The 11,804-nt window shown below is 50.7% G+C and overlaps 1 protein-coding gene across 1 annotated transcript in view; it reads left to right on the top strand.

Moving 5' to 3' along the window:
• The window catches only part of ZIC5 (Zic family member 5), an 8,417-nt gene extending 2,130 nt beyond the window's left edge, over positions 1-6,287 (top strand). The window contains 1 exon segment of the mRNA XM_027880366.1: positions 4,157-6,287. Within this exon segment, the coding sequence (XP_027736167.1) occupies positions 4,157-4,608 (452 nt within the window). The 3' untranslated portion in view covers positions 4,609-6,287.
• Positions 6,288-11,804: the final 5,517 nt, after the last annotated feature.

The following is an 11,804-nucleotide window of genomic DNA, read 5'->3' as shown; positions in this document are numbered from 1 at the left end:
TAAATACACCGATTAATAAATAACGCAGAGCCGGGGGAAGATGAGCAGCAGCCCTTGCGGAAGAGCGGGAGACGACCCGCCCGTCCCGGCTCCCTCCACCCCTGTCCAGGGCACACCCTGTCTGGGGAGCACTGCGCTTTGCCACCTCCCTCCCCGCGCCGAAAACGGCATTCTGCTTTTCCTGCCGGTTCTGCCGGCGGGACGGAGCCGGGCGGGGGACGCTTGGCCCGGCGGAGATGGGGCCGCGGGGGCTCTTGGGGGCGCAGTTCCCCTGCGCTGCGGGCGGCGGCGGCGCTGGGGGCTGCCGGTACTGCCGGGGCTACTGGGCTGCCCCTGTGACCAGCGCTCCTGGGGCTACCCCCGCTCCGGGTCTGTCCCTCCTAGTGGGACCACCGATACTGCGGGCGGTACCCTCTGCGTGGGCTACCGATACTGCCGTAACTGCTGGGGATGCCGGTGGCGCTGCCGGGGCTGCCCGTGGCTCTGGGTACGGGCACTGACCCCGGTCCCGATGCTGCTGGTGCTGCCCAGGTTCCTCCCGCCTGCGGCGGTGCCGGCGGAGCCGGAGATCACGGAACAAGGCGGGGGAAGGCTTTCACCGGAGGAGACGCTTCACTCCCTTTGGTGATCTAAGAAGGAAACTTCAAAGTTGCCCCGACTGCCCGGCGGGGCTGCGGGAGGAGGGAGCGGCACCCGGGGGAGATGCCCCAGGGGACAGGCGGGGTCCCTGGAGAGGCTCGGGCTGTGTATGAGCCCTTGAGTACTTTTTCTTTCTGCGTTTGTTTTGGTTTGGTTTGTTTTTTTTCTCCCTTCTTCTTTTTTCTTTTTTTTTTTTTCCCCCTTTATTTTTCTTTTTCACTTCATTCATCGCCACCCCTGAAATACGTATTTCCATCTGGGTGTAAAAATTCTGCCGAAAACGAACGAAGCCGGGATTTATAGTGGCAGATAAATATTATTCCTCGGAGGATACTTAAGGAAGTGGAGTTGCCGTAATTGCTTTCTTGATTTATTGTGTGCTGCTCGGGAAGAGAAAAGCGGCGACCGTGCAACGTGTTGTACTGATGTAAAACCAAATGGCCCATGGCTGAAAGGATTATAGATTTTTATCTGCAGAATATGTCAGGCATGAGCTCATGGATAGCAGCGGAGCCTTGAGGGTGCCCGGTGCTCTGCACCCAGAGCCCCGGGTGGGGGAGGAAGATTTCTCCTGGGGGGTCTGACACTTTTTGTTGTTTTTCTTGTTGTGTTAATGGCACCGTGGGATGAGTTAAGTGCGGGAGGCCCGTGGTTTTGTCATCTATAGCCTTCTCCATCTGCCTTGGTTTGAAAAACAAAACTTCACTGTGGACTTTCCTAGCTAGCTTCTCAACTCCTTACCCATCTCAGCTCCGAGGAGCGGGCTGGGGGGTGGGGGGAGGTGGGAACGAGTTCGGGAGAGGCTCGGGAACGGTCAGAGAGATTCAGCGGGAAAAAGGCATCCCCCTCCCCCCCAATAACCCAAATATGTATCGGGCACAGTTTGCAGCTCTAAGCTGAGGTCGACAGTTGGCCCGAGGCCCTGCGTGGGACATGGCCCCTTGCAAAGGAAATTTGGAGTTTTCAGCTTGCAGTCCACGGGAGGGTGCCCATGCATGAGCCCACGGGGAAAGGCTATATCTACGCAGAAGGGGTCATTACAACAAAGCAGCCTTCGGGGCTCTGGGCAACAACCCACCTCAAACGACAGTTCGGCCCACGGTAGGACAAAGAGGTCATGAGTCTTTCCCCACGCAGAGCCTTCGAGTGGACAAGGGATCCCAAACCTTCTGCCCATGCCTATCAGATTAATTACTGTAATTTTACTGTCTCAGCTTTAATTTAGTCATGTGCAGCCTGGGAGCAGGAGAGATTTACAAACTATTCGCTTATTATGGGCATTCAGGGGTACGTGTGTGGGGAATAATAACACCATAATTGTATCATTAGGGGATTTTGCATGTTTCTGGTAATTCTGCAGGAAGAAGAGTATGGTGGTAAATTCAGGAGGCGTTCGCTTGCTTGTTTTTTGTTTTTGTTTTATTTGTTTTCCTCAGAAGCATTACCCTGCAGTCTGCACACCCCACTCTGCAGCTCCTGTCCCGTTTTGGGGACAAAGTCCTGTTGCCACCCCCAGTGTATCCTAACAGAAATGGGGATCCCCTCCCTCCTGCAACTTCACTGCCCCCTCACTGAAGATGATGTTCAGGGTGGTCAGGCTTCCTTCAGATGATTTCCATACTCTGCCACCCTCCAAAAAAAGTGACCTCAAGCCCCTTCTGTGTCCCTCCCCACCACCGGCATTGCTACTGCCGGGAGGAGTTATGGGGTGGCACCTGGCATCTCATCCCCTTCCTTGGGTTAAAACCACCTACAAATAGTTAAACTCTGACGTTATTCCCTCATCAGCATAATGGGGACACACCAGGACCTTCCCCACTCCTGGATTTATCGGGAATTGTATCATTGAGATCTGAACACTGGTGAGGGTGCCACACGTGAACCCATGTGGAAAGACACTTTCCTAAAGCCCCGAATGAGTGAATGCAATTTGGTCCAGCTGGTCAGAGCATCTCTCAGGGCAGCTTCACTTGGGGCTCTGCAGGCCACTGCCAGCAGCAGGAGGTGTGAGCCTGCATCCTTAGAGTAAGATAGAAACACAGATAGAAACCAGCCAAAACCTCTGGTAAATTCACTTTGTTTTCCCAGAAAAAATAATAGTAATCAATGAACAAACAAAGTGACTGGAAATTTGTCTTGGGGGTGTGCAGGGGTTTTCATGCACTTAAAATCCACGAGGTACAATTTTAATTCCTTTTTTCCTCCCCTCTTTTTTTTTTTTTTTTTTTTTTTAAAAGATAAACTTTCTAGTGCTACCACATTGGTGGTAGGTGAGCCAATTTTAATTGAAAAAACTGATGCATAAATAGGTTGTGGAGGTGTATGTTTCTATAGTAACAGTTGAAAAACAGCTTCTGAAAATAAAAATAGTTTTCTTATCTCCATTGTTATTTTGCTAAATGCAATATGTTTGTAAAAACGTGAGGAGCAGTAAAAATTGCTGGGTGATAATGAGCAAATGTCCACCCAGAGAGGTGTTGGGTCGTTATTTGTGATAATTCAGAGCAAAACAGATCTGAAAATACACATCAGTCATGCCTAAACTGATTCAAGAGTCGCAATAGTCATGACAAGGATTATCTGTGCAGGTCTATATCAAACCGGCGTGTGCATGGCAGGGGAAGAAAAAGTTCAGTACAGGGATCCGCCACTGTTTTTTGTTTTTTTTTTTCCCTCCAGTCTCCCAGCAATAGGCATTTACCCAGCCCTATTCAGGAACTACGGGGAAGGGTTGGTCCGGGACATGGCTATAGGTACCAGAACATATATATTCCAGGGTATGTTATGTGTGGAGATGAGGGTGTGATTTTCACAACCCCTTTAATTGTTAAGTAACGCGTAAAACTTAAAACAGAGAATCCAGACATTTTTAGATCCAACTTAGCCCGAGGTAACCAGCCACGGTAACAGCAGTCTGGCTGCCCTCATCTCCAGTGTTCGCGTTGGTGCCCCCAGCTTGCAGGTTCTCAGTCCGAGCGGAAGGTACTCCGCCTTTATATCGGGATGCTTAAACAGGTGTTACTTTTATTTCCCCCAGACTAATTATTCCCCTCAGCGCAGTGCCCATTGGGAAAGGATTACGCAGGAGATGTGCCAGCCGAGCCAGGCTGCCGGCAAACGCCAGCCCTCGCAGGCAAAGGCATTGAGAGGTTTTGTTTGGGCTTGGTCATTAGAGCGGTAATGAAGGTTTCTCGTGTGCGAGGGTAGCGCCGCAGAGGGCAAACAAGGCCGGGGGGGCCCTGCCGCCGCCAGCCCGGGGCTCTGGGCCTGGGGGCTGCCAGCGGCGTGTCACAGGCAGCAAAACACGAGGGAGAGGTCGGAAGCCTCGGGCGTGTCACGACTGTCGTGAGGGGAGAGGAAAAAGGGGAAAGGGGAGGAGAAGGAGGGAAGGGGAAGCTTTGCCCTGCCGCTCGTCCCCGGAGGCCGCGCTGCGGAGGGGCTGCGATGCGGCGGGCGGGCTGCGGGCAGGGCCGAGCCCCCGCCCGCCGGTAACGGTGCCGTTGCTGTGTCCCGGCAGGGGAGAAGCCTTTCAAGTGCGAGTTTGACGGCTGCGAGAGGAAGTTCGCCAACAGCAGCGACCGCAAGAAGCACTCCCACGTCCACACCTCGGACAAGCCCTACTACTGCAAGATCCGCGGCTGCGACAAGTCCTACACCCACCCCAGCTCCCTGCGGAAGCACATGAAGATCCACTGCAAGTCCCCGCCGCCCTCCCCACCGCCAGGCTCACAGGGCTACTCGGCAGGGCCCACCGACGGCCCGCTGCCCCCTGAAGCGGACCCGGCCGCCGAGCCGCCCCGGGGCCGCTCCGCCGCCCTCTCCCCGCCGGTCACCAACCTCAGTGAGTGGTACGTCTGCCAGGCCGGGGGGGGTCCCCGCCGGCCCCGCACCCCTTCCAGCCGCGACACCTCCCCGACTTCCGAGGAGGACGAGCCCCATAGGACCTCTGGGGGCAGAACTGCTCCCTAGGGCCGTGCTGAGCTGCCGCCCCAGCCCCACCACACTGGCCCGGGCTGCAGCAGCCACCTGGCATGGGGGGGTTGCTCTGGAAGTGTCATCAGGTTTGACTCGTGCTATTTATTCCGTGTACAAAACCCTATGGTGTTTGTATGGTAACTAATTTAATTAAAGAGACTCGGCCTTTTTTTTTTTTTTCCTTTTTGGTAAGAAAAAGCATTGTAACGCCAAGCTGGGCCATCTCAGCCACCCGAGCTGCTCGGTTTGCAGGGGTACAGTGCCAAGGGATATATCCTTCTCCCATCCTGCCCATGCCCATTGCTCTTAACAAGAGAGTTAGCTGGCAAAGTCTGCGAGCTGGCAGAGCCCAGCCGCTCTCTGGAGTAGCTCTTAAATACCTTAGCTGCCACTCAGCGCCTCCTCTTTGGCCTGGGTAAAGCCCCAGGTCAGCAGCAGCCTCCTGACTGTAAAGCAGCACCTGCTGAAGCTCCAGCCAATCAAGGACAGGTTATGCATCCCTTAAAATAAATTGAAATAAATGCATTTTCCTACCCCTCTTGAAGTTCAGCTCCTTTGTAATTGATGGTTTCTCTCCCGAGTCAGTGGATCCCACCTGCACCCGGCATTTTCTCTCCAGCCTTCTTTCTTTCTCCTCTAGTCCTAACCATGTGCAAACGATTTAGGGAAGGAAAGACAAAAGAAGCAGGACTCTTTTATCACTCCTCCATGGTTTGTACGTGTATGGCTCCTAAAATGCAGCCAGAGAATAAAAGAAACCCGCTGCTATTTGACAACTGTGATACTGTGATACATTTTGGATATATATATATTTTTTTTTTTAAAACACGAAAACTGGCAGTGAATTTTCCTTTTCTCGGGCTTGGTATTATTATTACTCTGGTTATTATTGTTTTTTAAAGTTTGTCTCGCAGAGGAAGACCTTGCCTCATCCTCCCTCCGGCCTCTTTGGGGTTTGGGAAGGGGAGCAACCCCCCTGGGCCCAGCAAGTCCTGGAGTAAGGGGCAGGGATAGAGGGATTGTCTTTTTATTACTATTTTTATATATATTATTTCCTCTCTCCAACCGAGCCGATGCCTGCGTGCTTTTCACCATCCCCCTGAAGGGGCTCGGCAGAGTCACCTGGGAGGAGGGGACAGGAGCTGCTGGGAGGGAGGCCAGGGGTTGGGAAGGAGGGTGCCGTCGGGGTGCCATCCGCCCCCCACCCCACCACGGCCCAGCCCAGCGGCCGAGGGGTTGCGGGGCGCGGGGGACAGTCCGGTCTTGTTGCCCATCCATCAGGAGCCAGGAGCAGGGCGCAAATGAAGTAAAGAGCACTAATTCCTCCTCAGAGACCCTGAGAGGAGAAGCGGCAGCCTCCCTCCCCTCCCCCAGGGCTCGTGGAAATGTGTTTTGTGTGCCGTGAATGGTGGATGTCGTCTTGTCATTGTTAATAACGTGTATGTGAACGCGATTATTTTGTACAGTCGAATTAATTTATTTTCTGACATCACCCTTTTTCTTTTTTTTTTTTTTTTACCCCCCCTCCCCTGGAACAGTACAGAGCACACCAAAGAATTTTCTTATTAATTTTGGTGATAGATTGTTGTTTATGATGCTGTGGTTTGTAAAAACAAACAAACAAACAAAACAAACATTATATTTTTCAGCTTACTTGAATGAATGATGTAATGTGAAACAGACTCTTCCTGCATGTGCTCCGTGCGGTGTGTTGGTGCTGATATATATATGTATAGTTCATAGAGATATTATATTATTAGTACAGTGCATGGTGCTGTCACTCTGGAAGCCTTTAAACGTTGTCTTCATATTATTGTGTTGGATCTAAAGAAGCAGGTGTTACTTTAAAAACAAACAGAAAACTTGAATAGAAAATAATTTTTTAAAGTTCATTCGATTTGCTTTTTATTTGTTTTTCAAAGCCCATTTGAATAAATAGAAAATAATAAAGGAAGGTATGGACTTTCTAAAGAATAATTTATGTAATGTAATCTTATTAGAGATATATTGGTGCTGATTTATAAACGAACTTTTTAATTTATGCATTTTTTTAACAACAGATTGCACTATACATTACGACATGGCAGGGTTTATAAACTATGGCTCGGGGGGATATATCACTATTTTTATGTACTTGCTACACGTAGGGTTACACAATTCCCCGACAGTTTTATGACACATGATACCTCCTAAATAAAAAATGCTAATTTAAAATTTTTCATCTCTGTAAACCCCATAAAAAGCAAAAAAAAAAAAAAAAAAGAAATTATCATGCAAATGAATAAAAATATTATTCCTATGTATTGCATGTGCCTTACTGACAGACGAGGGGCAGAGACAGGCCAAAACATTCCCTTTTCCCCCCGAGGGTCAGTAGGTAGAGTCAGATATAGCCATAGCATCATAGCGCGGCAGGAGCAGCACCGGGAGATTTTGGGGGTGTCTGAGATACACCGGCTTTCCCCAGAGAAACGTGTGAGTAAAGACGGTTCTCCTTCAGATTTACATTTTGGTTTGCAGCCAGGCAGTGGAGGGATGCTCTGGGCCGAGCCAGCCCTGGGTCCCCCCGTGGCTGCAGGCCTTGCTCCTGGTGGGGTTTGCCCCTGAGCCGGGCTAAGGGCGGGGGTGTGGGGGCACGGGATTGGGGAGTGTCTTCCCATGATGGAGCAGTTGAGTTATCTGCTGCTGGCTTCCCAAGCACAGGGGAAAGAGAGGGATGGACAGACAGATAAGACAGACAAAAGTCTGACATTCATACACACGACATTCTTCATTTCTCTCAAGGACAGCTAATCAGAGCATCAAATCAAAATGTTAGTATTTCTGTTGGGAATAAAAAAAAAAAAAAAAAAAAAAAAAAAAAAAAAAAGAAAAGAGATGTTCCTGGCAATCTCCTCTCTCGGATACTCGTGAGTTAAACAGCACTACTCTTCAGTAGTAGACACAGACGCAAAACCGTATGCCAGAACATGATTCTGAAACACACAGTCAGGTCAGGCAAGAAATAACGTCAGGAGATCACTGGAATGAAGGAGAGGAAAAAAAAAAAAAAAAAAAGTTTTCCGGAGTTGAGCAAGGACACAGGTTTCTCGTTTCTAGAGAGGAAAACTGAAAGAAACCTATGAAAAAATCCAGACAGAATTGTGTGTCAGCATCCTTCAGGATTATTTTTTGATTTTTAAAAATAGAATCAATTAAATAAAACCAGTCCAGGATGATTGCACTCCCCTCCCTGTAATTTACCAATGCTCGAAAATGACTGGTCAAAATGTCAAGAACAGTTTCACCAAAAGGTTAGAGTGTTTTTTAAGTCAGTTTTGTTAAATGTGGTAAAGGTGAAACAGGTTGCAAAGAGTTGTTTCAAGCAGAATGACAATAACCAACATACGAAGCAGAAAAACACTCATAAATGAGGGCTCCAATCAATGGGAAAACTTATAGCTCCCTAATGAAGTTTCTTGTGAAAAGGAAGGCGACACAAAGCCACCGAGACATGAATCATTCATGGGAAATATAAAAGATAAAAGATATCTGACAATGAGCAGAACCTTGTATAGAGTGTCTAAAACAAGTTTCCCCTTCTTATTTTCTGCTTCCCCCCCCTCCAGCCTCCCTCTCCTAGTGTTCCCTGCCCGCCCTATAGAGTTAACATTGACCAGTGCACGTCCTGCCCCACTTCAAAGTAATTTAGCCCAGAACGGAAGGCTTGGCGCTTGGACAATCTTCATGGTGTGTTAGGATTTCTATGGCAATTGGCAAGCAAGACGTTCCCATCTGAATATGGCTCAAAGAAAGCCACTTATTGACACCGAGTTGGCCATCATCAAAGACTTCATCTTTTCCTAGGCGAAACGTGGTCCTAGCAAACACTGTTTAAATCATCTACCTTTGTAGTCGCGGCTGGGAGACATCTCGCCACACACTATTGCTGGCGCTCGGCCCTTTAAAGGCGAGAGCGGCGGTCGCGAAGTTTTGAAGGGACTAAGAAATTTCGGGAGTGTGGGAAATGGCATTGCGGGGGGGGGGGGGGGGGGGGGGGGGGGGGGGGGGGGGGGGGGGGGGGGGGGGGGGGGGGGGGGGGGGGGGGGGGGGGGGGGGGGGGGGGGGGGGGCTGTGGATATGGATAAGCTGGGGAGTTCTCGGCGGAGAGCCACAGGGTGCGCCCCTGAGCGCACCCGCCATGGGCAGGGTGCGGGACGCAGCGGGACCGGGATAGGGTCTTGCTTTGCTTTGCAAGAGGTGGGTGGTGGGAGAACCAAGGATTTTGAGCGTTTTTCTCCGCGTGTTTCGTGCTTCTAGAGATGTCGCCAGGGAGCTGTGAAGTGCTGGGAAGGACGGACTGTCACGCTCTTTTCCCCCTCCTCTCCCACATCAGAAAAATATTTCCAGGTAGAGCGGACCAGGAGGGATCAGGGAGTGTGCTGGCACACAGACTGAATTCGCACACGGACACAGACGCTCCCCCCTGGCTCGGACACCCAAACGCCGGCGGGGCGCTGCCCTAGCTCCCCCCCGCATCCCGCGTACCGCCAGCACACACAACCACGCTCCCGCATTCACACACACACCACGCAAGTGCCTAATCAGGCAGGGAGAAGTTCAAAGGCAGGTTCTTTGAAATTCAAACTACTGCTTTTATGGTACATCAACATGGAGCGTTAGGATTGCTATGGCAATGAGTGCAGCAAAAGCAAGCTGCATTTAAAATAGTCCACCTCGATTCGAGACACTCTATTAAGATACAGTTGCATTGACCTTTAGTTTCATGCCGTGTTAGCGCAGTCAATTTTCACTTCATCAGAATGTCTCATATTTTTTGGCCTCTCTCCCAACACCCCCTCCTCTCCTCTTTTTTTTTTTTTTTTTTTTTTTAGGACCCCCCCCAACTTCAGCAGATAAACAAACAAATAAGAGGAGAAGCTCCATCTCCAGCTCGTCTTGTCTTCAGTCTTACTCTTTTTTTTTTCCTCCCACCTAAGCACTTTTATTTGCAGAGCGATTGTTCTTTGTTTATTTAATACAAGTACTGTGTGAATGGTGAAAAATAAACACGATGAAAAATAACCAAACAGATGATTCCGCCAAGTGAAAAAGCCCGGACTTAATAAAAGTGCGAAGCAGTCACCGTTGAATGAGAAATCCTTTGAAGTGGAACTTATTATAGGAAGAATACTTTTTGGTTTCCCTAACGACGCTGCTGAATTGAAAGGGCTCGCCTTTGTCAACGATTTGTTCTCCTTTGCCGGGATGCCCGCAGAAATTACTTACATGGGCTGCCTTAACATGCAGCCTGCAAATCAGTAACTTCGCAGCTCAGACTCGCAGACGCCGCTCTCCTAAGGACAAAAAAAAGTCAGGAGGAAAACACCCCAACCTTTCACTCAGCCTCTTACTTTGGGGGGTGAGGGGGACGGAGGGAGAAAAGAGGGTTTGGGAGGAGGGGGAGAGCCCAGTGTATCCGTGTAACAACACCCCCCACCCCTCCAGCCCCCGGCCCCCCCGGCCGGCCCCGCACGGCGGCAGAGCACCCGGAGCGGGACCGTCCTCCGCCCAGTCCCGGCCCCGGCGGGAGCAGGGGGGCGGCGGAGCTCCTCCGGCAGCACCGTGTCTCTCTTTCCCCCACCCCCGCTCCCCCTTTTTTCTCGTCTGCCAAGTGATTTTCCCAGGCAGAGACATATTTAATAAGGGTCGTTTATTACGAAGGCGCTTTGAAGGGTCGCCCCTGAAGCCCTGTGTCCATTAAAAACATGGAGGTGACATTTAAACCTCGTTTTAAAGGAGCTCTGGCGTAGTTCAATGAAAGGCAACTCGTTTGTCTTATGAGCTTGGAAACAACCTCCCTTCTTCTCCTTTTGACCACATGGTATAACTCAAAAACAATAGTTCAAAAGTAAAATGGTATCGTGGTGTTCAGCCTCAGACAGGCACCCATCTAGCAGGAGAGAAAAGGGATAGTCCATAACACAATGTGCTTTTTGTGTCCGACTCTGTCACAAGGATTTCGTTGTTTGCTTTAGAGGCTGCGCCTGTTATACTTTCTTGAAAGTGCTTGTGTTAAACAAGAGTTATAAGTCATCCAAAACAACAAACATTTTGATTTTCTTTGCCTAAAGGGTTTTCCCTGGCCATGGGCACCGTGAAAAAATAATGTACTTGCTGAGAAAGGAGCACCAGTAGTAGCATTACAAGCACAGTGCATTAAATATTGAATGACACGAGGAAAAAAAAAGAACTTGTCGAGGGGCACTCAGCCTTAAAGTCTTTCTTCAACTTTGTCTTCCGTGCCTGTTGGACTATTTAAGATGGTGTTAATTAAGGGCTGCATCTGATTCCACTAGCCCCCAGCTTTGTCTCTTTGCAGCGTTCCCGTCAATAGCCCCTCTCAACTGCGGGCTTTCCCCACACGTTGGTTTAGTGGTGCATGTGTCACTTCTTATTTCGAGGCTGAAGAGAAACCCGGATCGTGCAATAAGGGCAAAGGGGAGATAGTAATCAAGCAGTATTGTGGGGCTGGGGTGGGGAGGCACGGCGGGGCAGGGGCAGGAGGAGGAGGATGTGCGGCCAGGGCTGGAGCAGGGCAGCAGGGAGCGGAGCCGGGGCACGGCGCCGGGGTGAAAGCCTGTTTGCCCATTGCCAACAGCCTGTTTGGCAAACAAGAGGCTGGCGAGCTTAATTTGTTTCAAATTAATCGTTTTCCACGGGAGAAAAAAAGAAACAAAAAAAGGAAAGAAAAAAACAAAACACGCGTCAAACAGCCCTCCCCAAAATCCTGCAAACGAACAGGAGGAACCGCCCCAGGTCCCTGGCAGCCCCGTGTGCGAGCCCATGCACTCCTGCGTGGGGAGCCGTGGCGTGTGCCTGTGCACCTTCCTGCTGTACCCCGGCCGCATGCAGGCAGATGCTGGCGCTTCCCTTGGCGGGCCCCCTAAATGCGCTCGTCCCCTGGTGTGGGACAGCCCCGAGTGGGCAGCGGAGCGGGACAGGGCAGAGACCCCGGCAGCCATGGAAGTGGGGGGACACATAGGCTTGGGGACATTCGTCGGGGCGCCTCACTCTGCATTTATTTTTTCGCATTTAGGGACTCGCCGCTCCCCTCTCCGCGGGGAGGACCGAGCCACTCTGCATTTTGGGGAGAAGCCGTTCCTGGGCCCAATCCCTGCGCCCCTGTCGTCGTGAGCGCAGCTTGAACC

The sequence above is a fragment of the Empidonax traillii genome, unplaced genomic scaffold (genome assembly GCF_003031625.1).
Source record: "Empidonax traillii isolate 1590-97213 ecotype Southwest subspecies unplaced genomic scaffold, ASM303162v1 scaffold68:size1967880, whole genome shotgun sequence".
NCBI lineage: Eukaryota > Metazoa > Chordata > Aves > Passeriformes > Tyrannidae > Empidonax > Empidonax traillii.
Note: the sequence above shows the minus strand (reverse complement) of the source record. Positions and strands in the feature narration are given on the sequence as shown.